The following is a 19,848-nucleotide window of genomic DNA, read 5'->3' on the forward strand; positions in this document are numbered from 1 at the left end:
GATTAAAAGGTTTAAAAAAATTTTGCTGTAGGTATGATCAGAAACAGGTAACAGTTTCGCTGAGTCTCTGTTTTGTGTCTCTTGAAAGTGTTTATCATGATACCACCCTTGCCTCAAGCAACCCTAGTAAGTCTCTAATGGTTTCAGTGTTTTCAGTCATTCATAACAAGGCTTTGCTGTCCCAAATATTTTGTGTTATTTTTGAAGTTTGCTTTGGAGAACTAATCAGACAACAGTACGATTTATTTGTACTGTTGATTAGTCAAAAAGCCTGAAATCTTATTCAGAATGAGAAACGAGGGCTTTTACTAGCTTTTAAGAGGTTACTTGGCATGGATACCACCCTCTAAATTCACTTGCATGTCTATATAATTCCTTTTTCATGATTTGTGTAGAATATTTTTCCCATTTACAGTTTATTGCCGCAGCTCTTGTCCTGTCACGCCTTAGAGTCGCTTGCCTCTGTTCTATTTACGTCTTCTGTGGGAGACTGAGGTAGAGTGAGTGCATGTATGCTGATGTATTACTTGATACCAGGCACAAGGGCAGGTAGCTGTAGGCACATTTAATGCATTATCTCATTCAGTCCTCCCTTCGATGAGCTGAGTACTATTTTTACTCCCAAAGAATCTAATTATCCTGCAGATACAATTAAATCACAACAATATAGAGATTCTCTAGGTTACTTCATACCCACTGCCTGGTCCAGTCCTGGCACAAAGCAGGTTTTCAATCAATATCTATAGAATGGATGATGATCTATTGACTATCCAGTAGATTTTTTTTAACTAAAAATAGTTTAGTAGTTAATATAATAGTTATTATAGTCAACAGTTTGTATAGCCTAGTATAATTCAAGGTTCATAAATACAAAGAGACTTTTTTATTTAACGATTTTGAGACCAATATATTCAAACTTTCCAAGAGGATTTTTACTGTCCTAGGTATAAAAACACACTGACTTTATGTTAAATTAGTACTGTTTCTCTAACAGATAAGGATGCCTTCCCATATATTTAAAGGGCATAACTCTTCTGTTTAAGAAAATTTTCTTCATACTGTTCAGCTAATACTTGACTGATGTTCAGGAAAACTTCCCTTATGTAATTCCTTCATCCTTCAAAAGAAGAAGTTAGTTGTACTTCTGTAAGACTATGTTGTGAATGCCTAAAGCTTTAAGACATCCAGCCACTAAGAAATGTTTGCTCCTGGCAGTGAAAGAAGACCCGGAGTGTCTGAGCCTGTAACTTAGTGATTCACTGGGATGTTACCATTAGTTTGAACATGAAGAATTCTGTTATTCTAAAGATAGGATAGCAAAGTAGAGATACACATTCTGCTGATTCTTTTGAGTTCCATTGTGTTCACACTTAAGATTTTTGTCTTGTGGTTGCCATTTTGACATGTAGGAACTTGAAACCAATGTATGAGGGAAACCTTCCTGTAAACTTAAGAAAGTAGGAATTGAATTGTGTGCTTCTAGTGCAGCATTTGCATTAAATGAAAGAAAGAACCAAACATAAATTGCACATCTCATCTGATGAAAATCATTTGCTGATTAAATAAGACTTATGGGTATAAAAATGAAGAAAGCCACCATTAAGAACTATTTTTGTGAATTTTTAAGTCTAATACTACTCAAGACCCTACAAAAGATAATTTTGGTCTCATAGACCTATATGCAAATAGGGGAGGCCAAATCTATAGCCACAAAAAAACGATGAAAGAATGATTAACTGTTTAAATAAGTGCCATTAAATCAGCCCAGTAGGAATTCAGAGATATCCCATGAATGAATGCAGAAGAGGTTGCCAAAATTTTCTAAATATGTCAAATTGCAAGAGTTTATTGAATACTGGTTAAAAAAGAAGTAACATAGCTCTGCCCTTTGTGAGCTTTGTAAGCTTTAAAAGAAGAGCCACTATGAACTGTTTAGTCCTCAGGAAAGTGATTCAGGGGAGTGAGTTCTCTAGAGGGGGTGCTTATATCTCTTCTTCCAGACTCTGAGTTTGCTTTATTGTACTGCTATTCTCATCAAAACCTCTGTATTATCAATAATACCTAAAAGATCACGTATATTTGCTACATCTTTTAATATTTCTTTTGGAAGAGCATACTGTTGATATAATTGACTTTTTTCTTCATAAACATATTTGCTGTAAATTTGAAAAATTGGCAGTGTGGCATCATAGCAAACATTCCTTCATTGAAAAACCTCTTTAACTCTCTTGGGAGCAGAGTCAAAGCACCAGTCTGACTAAATTCACTGAATCCCAGCAACCTTAGTCAAGAACTGCTTAGGGCCGCCTTGCTAGGAGGCTGTGGCCTTAGCAAGCAATTTAGTTGTGTGGTTTCCTCTCAGATAAGGAAGATTGAGTCTTTGCAGAATTGGAGCGAAAGTAAAGCATCATTAAAATTGCTTATGGATGAACAATGGAAGTGGTTTGAGCAAATTATGCAAAAGGTATGACTTAATCAATAACATATATTTAAAGCACAGCTTCCTACAAAACAAAGTTAGACTATTTCCCCCCACACATTCTTTTCAAGTCCTGGGTAGATCAGGGGTTAGTAACCAAAGTTTTAAGCAGTGAGACATTAACTCTGGAAAATGCTGATGTTCATTTTTCTCTTTCCTTAATGGAACTGGAAGTTTCATATCAGCATATTTCATTAAGACACCAAAAGATACAAAGAATGTGCTATATTTCCAGATCTATTATAGCTGCCATTCCAAACAAAATATGTATGACTTCTACGATTCACTAAGCACAAGTATGTAGTGATCTGCCCTTTAATGGCCTCTCAAAGTGACAGACCAAATGGCTTTGTGAAGGTCAAGTCTGATTTAAACTGTTGATGAATTAGTAGCTAATTCTGTGTGATTGAATATTAATATGGAACAGTGATAAGTAAGGCACTTTAAAGCTTAATGAGCACATTAATGAATAGGACAAAATGTTTTTCTTTTCCCCTCATGTAAAAGTTTAAAGCTACTAACATACTGCCAATTTGTTAATTTTTGATTCTGCATTTCCCTGTAAAAGTTAATATGGTTAACACATAAAGAGTATTGATTTTTTTTTTCCCTTAAGTTCCTGGTACCATACATTCGATGAGCTGTCAAAATTGATGTTATCAAATGGCAAAGGCAGTTTTATATGGATCACTAATAAATGCAAAGGTGAAAAAAAAAAAGCAATTAACATCTTCCAACTACGCCCACTGAGATAAGCATACCAATTAGAAATTTCATTATTTTTACAGTTCATTTTATGTTGAATACTGAGTTTTATTGTCGAGCACTTGATAGTCAAATTGGAAACAAGCCACAACTGTCAATGTGTAACAGCTCTGGCTATTTGAATCTGTTACACTGTGATGTTTCTCATGAAAATTTAATGAAGAAAATACATTCAAAGAGGTTCTGTGCAAGGAGGGGATGGATAGAATTTAATTACCGTTATTAAAAATAGGAAAGGAGCTCTCTTTACATTCTCCATCCGATTATTATGCAAGAAAGATTATCTTTGCTGTGCACTTGTATATAGGGAAGGGGGGCTCTGGAGTGTTCTTTATGAGTCAAGAAGGAAAAGAAAGGTCATGCAGATGTGTTAGTCTGCTTTCCATAGGGCACAAGTCAATTTTGTCAGCTTTCCCCAAGGTGAGGGCTTCATTTCTTATAAATGGTTATTAATTCTAGATTTCTTTGGTAAGAGCCTTTGATAAGTGGCTCAACAATCTTAAGTCTTTGACACTTGCCGCTGATGGGTACAGAATATTGGCATGGTTCTTCAGAGAGAGAAACTTGTAGAAGAAAAGTAATGATTGGAGTGCGGTGTCAATGCATATTAATTTAACTAGTAGTTAGATGCCACAGGGGTGACTCATTGTCCTGGGAAAGACAGAAAAGCTCAGGAATCCCAAGGAGATTTTTTATTAACTGATGTTAGTTTCGTTAAATACGGAAATTAACAACAAAATCTAAGAGCTTTTTTAGAAATTCATTTCTAGGTGACTGAGTCAATGTAGTTGACTTTCAGGCACTGAAGGTAGACTATTTTGATGCTTGAAGTATTTTGTGTCAATAGCTGTCAAGCGAGATGTTTAATAATATGATGTGTGTTGTAAAATGACTATTGAGCTTTCAGCTTTCTTTTTTCCCCAAATAACATTAAAACTAAGCTTTAGAGGTAAATACATTGGCAAAAGCTTTAAAGCCATTAAAAAAAAAACCCAAACCGATGAGATTCAAGTGGAATAGATTATTAAAATTAGCATAGCCTATTTTGCAAAATACTCTTTACCTGATTTGTAGTTTTTCACATTGCCTTAGAGACTTGCAGAATCGTCTTGAAATTCCATTCTTAACCACTCTTTCTGACACTTGTCAACAGGGGACCTGGGTTTAGCTGACAGTGTGTAAGTATTCAGATAAACAGAATGCATCACTGCTTCTTCAAAAGAGCCATGTTTTTCAACCTAAGTAAAATGTAGCTCATTGAAGTAAGCTGTTGCTTTCTTAGTCTCTGGCCCTAATTAGCGGGTGGGACAGAAAAATGTTTTCCGGTGAATCCATATGTGAAACCTAACTTGCCTTCTTTTGGACTCGTAGACCTCCCTGTGGGAGAGCCAGAGTCTACACTCTTCCCTTTTACTCTTCGATTTTCTTTCACAATGATAACCTGGACTTAATGCTTAGGGTAACTTCCCTTCCTAGGGAGCTTTATTCTGTTGCAAGCATTTTACTTTTCACATTTAAAGCCTCTTGTTCTTAACTATTCTTCTCATGAACTCTCTACCATAAGTAATTTTCTACTATGTGTGGTAGAAAACTGGTTAGTCACTGTGATACTCATGTTTAGGCTAGGGACTTACTGGAGTTCTCTTAAAATCTGTCAACCCAGACTAGTTTGATGACAAGGAATTTGAGTGCAAGTGAGCCTTGAAGAAATTTGTGTTGTGGAGCAATAAACTGATGAGAAATAAAAGATACAAGGCAATAGATTTAGGTTCTTACTGCTACAGTTGCTATGAGAAGGAAGAGACTGAATATGTTTGAGAGAGTTTCAAAAAGCTTTATAAAGAAAGCAATTTTTGGCTGTGTGACTTACCCAAGACATGGACAGGGTACTCTCAGTGGGTAGGATTTGTCTGGGGAGTGGTAAGGATTTCAGTGTGGGCAGAAGAGAGATTTCCTAGGAGGGAGATCATCCATGAGAGGCTGAGGGAAAATGGGTCCTGATTTTAAAGGACTTCGCTAACCAGATTTAGGAGATTTGAGTTTATTATAGGGACCGTGGAGAATATATAGATTTGACTGAGGATGCAGTGGGGTCATCAAAATGGAACCTTTTCCCTAGAAATTATACCTCTTTGGCAAGATTAACAGGATCATGCCAGAAGTTGTAGGAGACACCAAGGAGAAGCTGGGTGCCATATCTCATAAGTTCTGTTTTGCTCACTGGTTGTGTCTTTGAGTCATTTTGGAATTGGTGGCTGATGAAAATTCATTAGGGGTCATGAGGGAACGTTGATTACATTAACACTGGGCCCAATTAGAAGTCAAAATGTTTCCTAATAATCCTCTAACAGCCAAATTCTAATTGAGATAATTATCACCCATATAACTAAATTTCCTCCGATGCTTAACTAGAATATACCTTTCAAAAGCTGGCTGGAAGAGCTGGCAGTGTGGGTTATCAATGTGGGTCATGCTTGAGGGCTTAAGAGGGCTTTAATGTCTCAGGATCTAAGATCTGGGACAATTTTGATGTGGGATAGGAGAAATGAATTTCGGATGATTTGAAGATTTAAAATTGAGAAGTTTCAACTTTTTAATGACTTTTAATGAAAATGGCACAAGTCTTTGGAATGGAGCCAAGGATTCTCTTACCCCCAGGAATGTGGTGATTTTGACTTGCTTTTATTCTTTTAAGTCTTTTGTAAGGGAAACTTTCAGATAATTTTCAGACTAATTGAAACTCCCTACAAAGGAATTTGTTCAGGTTGAAACTTTGCTTATGTGAAAAATAGTTTTACTTAAAAGTTAAAAACTAACAGATTTGAATACAGGTAGTTTCATCCAGCTAACGAGTTTGAGTTTGTTCCCCATGTACTTGTGAAGCTAGCTCTGCCCGGTCAATAGTTTTCCCATAATGAGAAGTTTCCTTCTCAGTGTCTCTGTTTCTGATGCTTCCTTCTTTCTAGCTGGCTATACTCATTCCTAAAAGCCGATTTCAGAGCTTCCTCTTGATACTCATGGACCACCTCAGATACCCATTCTGTAATTACTTCTGCTTCCGTGCTCCCAGAAAATTTGATGCATCCCTTGATCATGTTTTCATCACACAGGTCTGTGTTCTTTTCTCAGCTGTTGGCCTCCTGTTTAGACTGTGCACTCTTCTGGCCAGAAACAACATTGTGACGTAGCCTAACCTGACAGTGTAATGCTACCTCATTTGTGTCAGCCTCTCAACAAATGCCGACGAAGTTAATGGGAAAGGTTAATGGGCCATCTCTCCTGCCTCTTGGGTATCTGACTTGAAAACCTGTTGGTATCGCCTTTTGTCTTGCAGAGGATCAAATTCCCAGGGGCTTCCCTACCATAGACATGGGCCCACAGTTGAAGGTGGTTGAGCGTACACGCACGGCCACCATGCTTTGTGCAGCCAGTGGGAATCCGGATCCAGAAATCACTTGGTTCAAAGATTTTCTGCCCGTCGACACAAGCAACAACAACGGCCGTATTAAGCAGTTACGATCAGGTAGGGTCTTGTTACTGTTTCCATGAACTGCTAGAAAATTTTTATTTTTTTATTTTTTTATTTTAGTTTTCTCTCTATTTTTTTTAAGTTTAATTTTTAGGTATTGATTTTTCTTCTTCTTCTCTTTCTCTGTTATTTACTGTGTTGTCCACGTTTATGTCATAGCCTGTTTCAGAGTCTGTCTTTTTCCTCCTCTCTGTGTTTTGCAGCTTCTGTTTAATCCACATTGCTCACTGCTGTGACTGTACTTTTGATACTTTTTAATTTACTGCTCTTCTGCAGTAGTTGACGGATCCATTTTCTCCTCTTTCTTTCTTATTTCTGTTTTCTTTTGAAACAAATTTATTTCAACATTGGACTTCATTCAGAACTTGCAAGGAGTTCCAATGGTTAAATCCATCAAAAACCAAAATGTTCAAATTGAACACTAAAAGGATTTGATTTTATTAAAGTGTATTTTCTCTGTCTTTTCTACATTTGAACTCATCAAAGTACCAAAGTTTAGTAAGTTTGGGCCCATCTACTTTCTTTTCGCTAATACATGAAACAGGGAAATGGTATCTCACGGGTAACCAGATGTATTTTTTTTATAAAGTCCTTTACAAAGTACCAGTGAAAGGAGGGGGTTTTTATTATGATTATTATAATATTAGTATGAGTGCATATTGTCTACACATTAGCCACAGTGGTGTGCGCCCACACGAAAGATTTTTGAATCCTCCAGTGACTGGATCTACAGAAGTCTGCTTTTGGTGTAGACTCCAGCTTTGGCTCCTCTCTCTTTTTCCCTCTCTCTTTCTCCCTCTCTCTTTCTCCCCCCCCCCCTCGTTTTCCTTTCTCCCATCCCAAGTTTATTCCTTTGCTCTCTTTAGATTAAAAATGGAGATAACTCTAAATTTGTTGTAAAAGTTTTAGAGCCTGTCCCTAGGTAATTTCACAGGGACATATATTGATAAGCTGTGTACTTTGGCATTGGTAGTAATATTGATATAGAATTCTAAGCTGTTTAACTGCCTGTCTTCCCAGAATTCTCAGCTTTTGACCTGTCCTGTGATGTTAAAGCGTCTTGTTAACTGCCTCTTTCGCTTGTTGTCAGCAGAATTGTATAGATTAGCATTCTGTTATTATAAATAAAGAATTAATTATTCACATGTAACATAGATGATGTAGTGTATAAAGCTTTAACTCTGAAAAATTTGTACCAAATTATAAGGAATATAATAATATTTTTATGCTGTCTTTCTTCTCTCCGTATTTAAATCTCCAGAATCTATTGGTAAGTGCTTAGTTCTGAAGCGCACTTCACCCCCACTAATTTCCATATTCAGATTATTATTATTATTATTATTATTATTAATAAAATGCATGGCATGCATTTTACTAACTGTCAGTGTAGACACCAGATTTCCTTAGTGGCGCGCACATGCACATATCCACAGAACTGTTACTGTAAGAACACTGTGTAGAAAAATAAAATAGTACACAAGTTATATCACACAAATGTAGCATAGTAAGTAGCCTAAGATCTATCCTATGAACAGTGTTTGTTTCTAGTTAGTCTGTAGCATTTCCTACAACAGTATATATATATGTGTATCTATATATATACTTAAATAGATCAGCCAGTATTTTCCTCAACTATGTCTTTAAAGATATTGTTTAGTTCTTTTTTTTTTTTTTTTTAAAGAATATGAGGCATATAAGATAAAAGTCTAAGATTATATGACCCCAGACCTGAGAACTCAGTTGCTTCTCTGAGGAAGGCAATGCTGCCTAGTGTGGTGTTTGCCGTCTGTGGTATAATAATGCAACTTGCTTTTATGATCTAATGATGCAATCTAATATATTCCTGTTTTACCAGTATAGTAATTCAAGTTTCTTTTAAGACCTTATTTAATTCTGTAAATCTAATTTAATTCTTCTCCCCAGCCCTAGCCTCCTTCTTCTCGTACTAATGCTTCTTCTTTCTAATCTTATTTGCATTCATATTATCCACCCAGGTGGTACACCAATAAGAGGTAAGAGTGCTGAACTAACGTTCACAGAATGATCTTACTCATTCTTTCTGTCCTTTCATCACTCCCATCTTTGTCCTGTTTTCAAAATCATTCCAATATTGTCCATCAACTTTTATATTTTTCCTTTGTACCGTTTGGTTATGATCGGTGACTCTCATGTTGTGAATTCTTCGTTTCTTTTTCTTTTTCTCTTTGTTTTGTTCATTTCTTTCTTTATGAAAATGATTATTTAAGTTGTGATATGCTTCAAAGAAAGCATATCGGGTCTTTAGACCACAGACCAGTCACAGCGTACCATCTGTCCCTCTTTTTTTCCTTTTCTTCTTCTTCCTTTTTCCTTTTTTTCTTTTTTTCTCTTCTTTTCCCTTTTTTTTTTTTTTTTTTTTTTTTTTTTTTGTCCGACTGGAGAAAAAAAAAAAAGATCATTTTTTTTCTTCCTTAGCTGTTCTTGTTCCGGACCAAAGCCAAGATGGTCTGGAGAACAGTGGCAGACATGCAGAAGACAGCCTGGAACACCTGCTTTTTGTGTTTATCTTTCAAAAGGTTTTTGCTTTTGTTCTTCAATTCTTTTTTCTCTTACTGTCTTAAAAGTCAAAGAATGACTCCCCTTTCCACCTGATCCCACTCGCCTACAACCTGACAGCCATGCCTTTTTCTTCCCGGACTTCTTTTTTTCTTGGATTACTCGCCTCTGGATTTTTCGATCTTCTGTCCTTCAGGCTATGGAAGCAAAAGGTGCTGAGTATTCTTGGTGGTATGTGGTATTGCTGGTTTTTCGACTTTGACACAGTGTGCATTTCTTTTGTAATTCTTGTTTTGTATTTTTCTTGGGGTTTTGTGACACCACACTGCTAATCCCACTGGTGGATTTTGATGGGTGTCTTAGGGGATCCGTCTCGCGGTCCTCAAGCAGTGGTTGGTTGGCTCTCCTGGCTGGCCAAGGCCGTGCTTTTTAACTTTTTTTTTCAAACCTTCTAATTCAACTACTCTTTGTTTTTCAGCAAACGTAATAAATGATTGTAAGTCGTGGCAAACTTGTCTTTCTTTTCTTAAAAATCTGCATGTCTTAAGGGAGTTTTGTTTCTTTAAGTAATATTTTCATGATATTATAATGACTAATTTTAATTTTTTTGCTTTGTGCAGCCTTTTTTTGTGCTCGCTGCGTATTTTTGGCTTTCTTCCGCAGAAGACTTTCTTAAAAACCCGGCCTGGTTTTTTTTGAGCATACCTCTCTTTTGCGCCACTTTTGATACCAAAATGAAACAAAACAAAATCAGAAATTAATCTTTTGTTTTATTTAAAAGCCATACTTCCTTGAAGCAGTCTCACCCATCTTCATTTTATTAGTCTAGGAAATAAGAGTGTTAATTCTGAGTAGAAGTCTTGCTTGGGAAAAGAGATACTGTTTGTTTTTTTTTTTAATACTAGCATTGATGATGTAAAAATTTAAAAAATAAATAATCTATATGTTTTTCTCATCGCATCATTTTCTGTCTGTGCACCTTAGCGAGAGATTGAATCGACGTTGAGCGGATCTTCCTTTGCAGGGCTTTTCATATTGTTAAGAGGTTTAGCTTTCTGAACTGAGGAAGCCTTCTCTGACCATCTCTTTGGCAATATATTTTATATCCATACAGGAGCCCTTCAGATCGAACAGAGCGAAGAATCTGACCAAGGAAAATATGAGTGTGTTGCCACCAACAGCGCGGGCACTCGCTATTCTGCCCCTGCCAATTTATATGTCAGAGGTAGGAATGACGTAATCCTGGTGTTGCATTTTCATTCAGGCTCAGGGGGAGCTGAGATACCCACAGGATCCGTGTGACCATGCCAGTAGTTAAAGAACTGATTTGCTAGTAGTGACAGTAGCTGAAGCATTTTAGCAAATGGAGAATTAAACGGTTTTAAATACACAGTTAAGAAAAAAATTGACAACTTTTGAGTGAAATCTATCCTGAGGCTTGCAGTTTGTAAGTATATGTGCATTTTTACATCTTAAGTCCTATTTTGACTGCAGTGATTGAAGTGTGCTTTGCATTGGTTTGAGGTTTTCTTCTTTTTTTTTCTTTTTTCTGTTGTGTTACTCTACTGTTTCCTTATCAAACCTGGAAATTATTGCTTGGTGTGCTACTAATCAGTTCTCTGCACAGCTCCAAGCATAAAGGTATTGGTCTTTGAGACCTCTGCTGTGGAGCTGTAAGGATAAGCTACTAACTAAAAAAAAAGCTACATGCAAATAGCACAATTGTATTTTCTTCCTTCTTTTTTTATCCTTAGTTATTTATGACACATAGTATTATGTATGTGCATATATATATACACACATGTGTATTTTTTTAGTTGTTCAGTTTCTGAAAAGTTTAATCTCTTGATTGCCAGGGAACAGTGATTGCATTTTAAAACATATTAGTTGTCCTTGGGACAAAGATGAATGAGGAGACATCCCTGTTTCCTCATAAAGTAATAGAACTGATTACATTTTGAGCTTGTGAATAACTGGGCCTTTCATTTCCACTAGAAAGAAATATTTCTTCTTCCCAGGAATTTTCAAAGCTGCTTCCTGTAGTTTTGTGTCCAGTGACAATGCTCTTACTCTTGGTCTCCATGTCTGTGAACAACCACAAATGGTGTGGGTGGGGGTGGGAGTAGATAAAAAGACTGCCAGGGCTTAAAGTCACAATAGGATGGGTTCCCTTAGGAAAATATCTAGCTTGATTTTGAAATTTTTGTTTGAGATAATTCTGTTTCCGTGGGGATGTTCTTCTCTCCTGTCTTTTTCTGGAGTCCGGGGTGGGAGAATACGAAGAAAACCATTTCTTCTCCAAATTCTTTGGAAGCCCCTTGATCCTTCTTTTCACAGTGACGACCTCCTTTGCTGCATGAGGCATGTGTACCTTCTTCAGTGGAAAAATTTCAAAATGATGCTAGCTATTGTTTCTAATACTGTGTTAGTCCATGAGGTATTGCTAACTTTTTCAGCAGAGGTAGGAAGGATTAACTAGAGCAAATAAAGATGTTCAAGTAGCAGTTGAAAGCCTTGATATGGCCTTTTTACTCTCTCTGTGTTTCCCTTGTTTTTCTCCTTTCCTCATTTCATTGTGTTCTGCATCAAACCCCCTACATCCCTCAGAGCTGCGAGAAGGTTGGTGTGATTTTTACTTTTTACCCACCTTACAAAACTATTAATTAAACCAATAACAAAGAATACAAATGAAATGAATGTAGCTGCATTGTGGTCTTCTTTTGGTTAATGGTATGTTCTAGCAGAGAATGCCCTTGGCTGTGGCTTCTGGTGCTTGCTGGTGGTACCTAACTGCGGTGCATGATGGGAGAGGATGTACCTGGGTGCATGGTAATGGGGTAACACGTAACTATCTCAGGTCCAGTGAACTCGGTCAGTGTTCCTGCTTTCCTTTTTGCTCCACTCTTCCCGTCTCTTGCCCCACCTTTAATTTCTGTCTTAAAAAGATGCCTGCTGCCCGTAGAATGACTTTTTGTAGTTGTTCCCCTAATCCCAAGCATGAAGACTAAGCTCTCCTCCATTTTTCTTGATTTGCTCTTTGACACCTTTGACACCGGCTCCTGTTTGCTTTGTGTAACCTGTGAATTGGCTGCAGGAGGCATGCTTAGCTTTCTCTTTACTTCTCCTCTGCCTGTCATTCACCCGTGAGGCCATCGCAGCAAGCCCTCTCAAATCTACGGAGGTTTCTCTCACCCTTAAGTACAGCCAAAAAGTTGACAGAATTATTCGCTCATTATCTTGGAGTTTTGAGGTTGTTTGTTTATTAACTTAATTATTTTAATAAACAGTTTATTATCCATATTTAAGGTATGCTTCTAATGATTACCTCTTGATCTGAAATGCTCTTGGTGTAACATTTTGCCAGTAAAAGCCCAAGGTGAAACCTATTTGTCTCTTACCCTCTCCTTGTACCATGTCTAAGACACATGTACTTAAACACACATAAACGTGCAGATTATCTGAAGCAGGAACACTGAACTGTAATTGCTTGGTAATTTTTTGTGTTGTGTTGCTTTAATATGACCTCTTCTCTTAATGTCATGTCCACTGTATGGTTTAGATCCTGTGTCTCGTAATTTGAATGAAGGCATAAAAAGCCTCTTCCTAGATTTCTGTTGTCATCATCTATGTTATTTTACCTTAGACGTGAACGGAATGGAATCCTGAATGTGAACTTCCGAGCCCCCTTCCTGATTTTGCAGTCCTTACCTTTGACAACCTAGCTTCGCCTAATATCTTTCTACTTTCAACCCTATCCTCCCTAAATCCCTGTCTCAGTCACTGTACTTAGCCCTCCTCCCTCTGTATTTAGTTCTATTCCAGTTATTTCCTCTGTTGTCATTGCTGTCTTGGATTCCAGCCATTCTCCCATTGTCCTAATAAGCATGGCCTTGAGACACCATGTGCATGCCTTGCATGATCCAATGCAGTATCTCTACTGGCATTGGCTTTATTTCTTCTTCTTGACTGTAAATCGATATGTATATATATTTCTGTGTTTGTCTCAGTGTTAGTGTGAGGTCTTGAGGCTGCACCTACTCTGAGTCTGAAAGCAAATGCATTGCACTTTCAGTGTACTCTAGATGATGTTTTCCAGGGCTGGGATGTGACAGTGTGGTCCCACACATGTTTTCACATCACCTGGAAGAGCACAGCAATGAAGCTGGTTTTGATTCTGAACATAAACCTGCTGGTGCCTTCCAGCCCCACTCCTGCATATACATGCATTCATAGAACCCTTGTTATATGCATGCATGTGTATGTTTCTGTGTTTATCTTCTGCATGATGTTTGTGTATTGTTAGTTTGTAGATAGTTTTTTGTGGGGCCCTTGTAGGTCTGAATCAACTTTTGTATGAATGTGTCTGAGATATCAATGACAAAGCTAAATAAAATTTTCTGTGTATACACACACCATACTTGTATGGTCTGTATTATCCACAGTTTTTCATGTTTTGTTTTTGGACAATCCACAATGTGTTTCAATAGTTTAATTGTGTCTGTACAGTGCATGTCACGTGTTTAATCAAGCCACTTTCTCTTACCTTGTATATTTTATCATCTTCCCTTGTGTTTTGTTCCAGTTCGCCGTGTCCCTCCAAGATTCTCTATCCCACCCACTAATCATGAAATCATGCCAGGTGGAAGTGTTAATATCACCTGTGTGGCTGTGGGGTCACCAATGCCTTATGTGAAGTGGATGTTGGGGGCAGAAGATCTGACACCTGAAGATGACATGCCGATAGGAAGAAACGTCCTAGAACTGAATGATGTAAGACAGTCAGCAAATTACACCTGTGTTGCTATGTCGACACTGGGTGTCATTGAAGCAATAGCACAGATCACTGTCAAAGGTATGCTCAGTGGTTCATGCTTGCAAGATCTGAGGATACTTGAGTCAGCTGACTAATAATGTCTCTACAAAGTCCTTGGAATTCTACAGTGAATCAATTCATTGTTCAGTGTTTCAGATGTCATAGTCTAATTTTATCTGTGGTATCATGTAAGATACACAGATGTAGGTAGGCAGATTCTCTCTTAAAAGTATTCACAGCCTAAGTAGGGATGATCATCAAAATATTGAACAGGCTGGGCCCAGGCACTAACAGGGCAGGATGAGCAGTGCTAGACAAGGTCAAGCGTTACGGTTGGGCTGATGTGCACAGTTTTATATCAGTCTAGAACCTTGAGAAGAGGCACATAACAGAAGTCCAGATAAATGTTAATTAATGTACAAAATCCAAGAACGCGGAAACAGGGTTGAAATTAACATGGTCTAATAATAGATACTTGAAATTTTTATTAGTGCCTACCATTAAAAATCCAAATTCAAGTATGATTCTATTGTTTTAGCTTTATCTCTCACCTCACATAGATGAAGTGCTTAACAAATAATATCTTCTAGAAATAAGTGTACCGAATACAACCGAAGTACTATATTCCATGGCTTTGACTCACAGGGGAGAAAACAGTGTGTGCAGTTACCAGTTGTTTTTATCCAGTGTTTTTAGAATTTTAAAAAACATTTACAAAATGGGTCAGTCTGAGGGTGACTTTAGGTTCCTGCGAATGTCTAGAACTATTGCAGAATGAACACAAATTATCTTCCCCTTCTAGGAAGTGTAGTCCTAAAAAAAAAACAAAGAAACAACATACATATAATAGTCAGTGTTACATCTTCAACCAAGCAGATTTAGCTAATGTATACCATATGAAATCAATGATGTGACATATGAACAAGGTAAACACCGTCAACCTTTAGTTATATAAAATAGTAATGTTTTATTCCATATCCTTACTGTATTAGCATACTATTCTTCATGCACTGCAGACAAAACCTGCACTGTATCATCACTGTCACTTAGTAGAACTTAGAGTATCTGTGAAATATCAGTAAACATACCTTTCATTAGCACTATTTTTACTTGCCTTAAAAATTCAGAAAGACATCAGCGAAAATTGAAATCAATTCCTTGAAAAATGCTGTGCCAGAATATTTAAACAAATGTCTTTTTATGATTATTTTCAGTAAATCCCTTGGCCAAATATTATCATTCCATGGTTCTTAGAGTAACAGGCAAATATTGAATTGCCTTTCCCATACTAACTATCTCAGCTTTAAATATTTGACAGTTGACTAAAGACCTTCAGGAATTCAAAAGCACGAGTCACATAAAACTAATATCTTCTTCAATTTCTTTTCTTTGTTTTCCTGACTCGTGCTGCTTCTCTACCCCCTCCACCTCAAAAATAAATAAGACGTAAGGGTGATTCTGGAAGGCAAGGATGAATCGAAACAGAAAGTACCTTGAAGAGAATAAGGAGAATGGGGGTGGACTCACTTAGTCAGTCACTCCACATGCTTATTAAAAACCTGCTCAGTGCCAGACAGCGCTCTAGGGACAGGGGATGTAGGAGTTGTTAAGTCCAAATTTGCTGCTCTTGAAAAGTTGTCGCTGTAGCGAATGTGGTATTTTTTGCCTTGAAGTTGACAAGGAGAGAGGAGTCCTAAAGAGGTGGTAATATGAGTGTTACCTTCCGAGATTTCTCTAAAAAGTCAGCTGGTGAAATTCTCCTTGTTTCCCTAACACCACTACCTTTCAGAATCATTGTCCAGCGAGGTACTTTAATATGAGGCCACCAGTGTAGATGGTTTGTGTTCTTTATTAGGAGCATTTTGAGTTGTGCTCTTCTGCTGAAAGGAAAGATCGAGATCTCTGAAGGACAGTGTTTGTCATGTAGCTGCAATCTTATATGACTGATGTTGGATATAGAATATGCGTTATGACAGTAAGATACTTTAAAAAGTGATTTGTGAATATGCTTTAATTTAGTTCCTTCAGCATACTTTGAATATTAAGCAAAAACATGAATTGGAATTTGATTAATTATTCTTTGTGACCCTAAAATTCTTGGCTGGATTATTTATAAAGAAGTTATAGCAATGTTGTCTCTGACTTAAATCTGGAAAACGATATGGATACTATTCTTTGACATCCAGTTAATACCATTTCATTATATTTCAAATTTTGTTCTTTTCAATGTTTACGGAGATTTAGTTATATCACTTTTTTGAAGCAAGGGTCTAATTGGCCAAGCTTTTGGTTGTAATCATTGTACTTTAATTACTGTTTTTTGAGGGTGCCAGATACATTCTAAGAGCATTACTGGATTAGCTCAATAATCTTCACAGCAAACTCGTGAAATAGTTACCCGACTGTACAATCCAATAATAACAATTTTTTTTCCCATTTTTCACATGGGAAAACTGAAGCAAAGAGAAGTTAAGCAACGTGTCCAGGATCTCAGAGCTAATAAGTGGTGAATTTGGGTACAGGCCCCAGAACACAGTGCTATATCGTACACTGCTAGTAAACTGGGACTTGTCATCTGTGCATGTCTTTCTGTGCTTCCTGGCCACTTACAAAACTGTCCTTTGCTATATGTCATTAAATCTTCACAAGGCATGTAATTCTGTCATTGTAATAGTAAGTTTATGGATTCTTAAAACATCTTAAAGATAATGGATACTCTCTGTCTTTTTTTCTCCCTGCAAGCCTTACCCAAGCCTCCAGGAACTCCTGTAGTGACTGAGAGCACAGCTACGAGCATCACCCTGACGTGGGACTCTGGGAACCCTGAGCCTGTCTCTTACTACATCATCCAGCATAAACCTAAAAATTCTGAGGAACCTTTCAAAGAAATTGATGGGGTGGCAACCACACGCTACAGTGTCGCTGGACTCAGTCCCTACTCAGATTATGAATTCAGGGTTGTTGCTGTCAATAACATCGGGCGGGGGCCTCCCAGTGAGCCTGTGCTAACGCAGACCTCAGAGCAGGCACCATCCAGCGCCCCACGGGATGTCCAGGCGCGGATGTTGAGTTCAACCACGATTTTGGTACAGTGGAAGGAACCTGAAGAGCCAAATGGACAGATTCAAGGATACAGAGTTTATTATACAATGGATCCCACTCAGCATGTCAACAACTGGATGAAACACAATGTAGCTGACAGCCAAATTACTACCATTGGCAACTTAGTGCCCCAGAAAACGTATTCTGTCAAAGTCCTGGCTTTTACCTCAATTGGAGATGGTCCTCTTTCAAGTGACATACAAGTCATCACTCAGACGGGAGGTAAGTCTACTTCAGAATGGGAAGTAGGGTGGAAGGAAGGAGTTGGTGCTCAGAAGTGGCAAGGGCAAAAACAAAGAACAAGGTAGGTTACATTTTAATTTTTGAGATTCAGAGTTTCTAAGTGAGGAGTTAAGGCATGTTGAAAGGAATAGGCACAAACACTGAAAGACTAAATAATACACTCCCTTTAAGTAGGGGCATGCCTTCAGCATCCTTTTTTCTTTTTTTACCTGAAGTATGGTTGCTGTACAATATTATGTAAGTCACAGGTGTGCAATATAGTGATTCATAATTTTTAAAGGTTATACTCCATTTATAGTTATTATGAAATACTTGCTTTATTCCTCATGTTGTATAATAGATCCTTGTAGCTTATTTTATACCTGATAGTACCTTTTTCTCTCCTACCCCTATGTATTATCGTATTTGTTATTTTAATTTTGTACCCAAAAGTACAGAGACCGTCTGTATGAGGTGGATGAATGCATCACCCATGCAGCATTTGAGAATAGAAATACGTTTCTTTATACTAGCAGCTCTGATAGAATAGTCCCCAAATTTATTCAGTTTGTGAAGGAGTAGATAGTTTGAGATTAAGGTAAAAAATAAAACCATTTGTCAGCAGGCCTTAGATATTTAAATGATATTTAGAAGATACCAGGAAGCAACTTGCTTAGAAATAAATGTTCTCTTAATTTTTTTTTTTTTCATTCCTGTGGCCCTCAGGGGTGAAGAAAGACGGTTACCAAGATCTAAGATCAAACTTTGGGGTCTTGTTTACCCATTTTAGTGGGTGTTAGAATAGACGCCAAACTAGTTGATGAAGAAAAACTTGGTCCTTCCAGTAGTTTTATTTTCGTAAGAGGTTATCAAACTTCCCTGGTCTTTGATTCAGAGTGATCAGTTTGTCTTGGGATGGGGGTATATCATAGCAGCTTTCTTTTAAAATTTATTCTTGACAATCTGAGAGTTATTCATTTGACTCCTTTTTGTGTGTTTGTGCCTCGTAAACTTGCGTTCATCTGTGAGTGTTGACAGCACACTGTTGGTTTTGAGAATCTACATAGGAGCCATATTATTGGAGAGCTTGTCTATAATCTGTAGGCGTAACTCGTAGGTAATCTTGGAAATGAGTTAATGAATTTTCTCAGGTGTCAGAAGTAGATAAATTTATGTTTAAGCACTGACTTGTTTTTATGTCATGGGCTTTATGAATCCTGTGGCTGAGAATGTTTACCTGTTTGCCCTGTCTGCTAGAAATCTCAACATATTTACAGCTTGCCTGGCTTTATTTTATTTTCCTACTGTTATCTGGTTCTTATTGGTTTGTTCATGGATTTATCACTTTCTGTAATATCAAAAATGTAACTATGAAAGTATTTTACTGCAATTATACTAAAAATCTTCTATATACCTTCCCTGTTTAGCTTTTTCAGTTCTTTTCTATTTACTTGTTATATTAGTATGCATAAAATATTGATTAATTTTCCATAAATGTCTCATTGGAAAATGTAGAAATCTGTGAATCTTGTTCTTTTTCTTGACTGAAAGCAATCAACTGTTAAGAGACTTTTTTTTTTAGATTTTTAGAATGTAATTTATTTCATTTATTTTTTTATTGAAGTATAGTCAGTTATAATGTGTCAGTTTCTCGGGTACAGCACAATGTCCCAGTCATGCACATATATGTATATATTTGTTTTTATATCCTTTTTCATTAAAGATTATTACAAGATATTGAATATTATATTTTACTATACTATTTTTATAGCTCCATAACCATTAAAAGGTACACGAAAGTATTTATGAAGAGTATATACACTTTGAGTTTTTTGGATTTTTCAGCTGTGATATTAAGAATCTCTGATGTTGGAGTAAGATCACCAGGGTTTGGATCCCAAACTATCATTTGTAGCTCTGTAATCTTGGACATGTTACTTCATCTCTCTGAACTTCAGTTTTCTCGTCTGAAATAATAGTCATCGTATAGAGTTAGGGGTGATAATTTCTTTCTAGGGCTGCCATACAAAATACCACTCACTAGGTGGCTTGAGCAATAGGAATTTATCGTCTTCTGTCCCAGTGGCTCAAAGTCCGAGAACCAGTGTTAGCAGGATCAGCTCCTTCCGAGAGCTGCGAGGGAGCTGCCGGGACTCCCTCCGGCTTCTGGTGCTCGGCTGCTAGTCTTGGCTGTTCCGTGGCTGTTCCTTTTGGAGGGTCTTCTTGGCTAGTAGAAGCATCACCCTGGTCCCTGCCCTCATCGTCACATGGAGTCCTCCCAGAGTGCCTTCTCTGTGTCCACATCCTCCTTTGTTAAGATACCAGTCGTAATGGATTAGGTCCCAACCTAATGATAGCATGTTAACCAAGTACATCTGCAGCTCCTTCCAAATAAGGTCACAT

The 19,848-nt window shown here is 37.4% G+C and overlaps 1 protein-coding gene across 20 annotated transcripts in view; it reads left to right on the forward strand.

Annotated features, from left to right (window-relative positions):
* Positions 1-19,848, forward strand: part of PTPRD (protein tyrosine phosphatase receptor type D) — a 1,876,190-nt gene that overhangs the window by 1,673,841 nt on the left and 182,501 nt on the right. For 10 of the 20 annotated variants that reach the window (XM_064490210.1, XM_064490211.1, XM_064490225.1 and 7 more), the window contains exons 6-9: positions 6,579-6,767; positions 10,423-10,533; positions 13,891-14,160; positions 16,864-17,445. In XM_064490210.1, coding sequence (XP_064346280.1) covers positions 6,579-6,767; positions 10,423-10,533; positions 13,891-14,160; positions 16,864-17,445 — 1,152 coding nt within the window. Of the gene's footprint in view, positions 1-6,578; positions 6,768-8,767; positions 8,786-10,422; positions 10,534-11,915; positions 11,928-13,890; positions 14,161-16,863; positions 17,446-19,848 lie in introns of all 20 variants that reach the window. The other 10 variants (XM_064490208.1, XM_064490209.1, XM_064490212.1 and 7 more) reach the window with 2 other exon arrangements.

The sequence above is a fragment of the Camelus dromedarius genome, chromosome 10 (assembly GCF_036321535.1).
Source record: "Camelus dromedarius isolate mCamDro1 chromosome 10, mCamDro1.pat, whole genome shotgun sequence".
NCBI lineage: Eukaryota > Metazoa > Chordata > Mammalia > Artiodactyla > Camelidae > Camelus > Camelus dromedarius.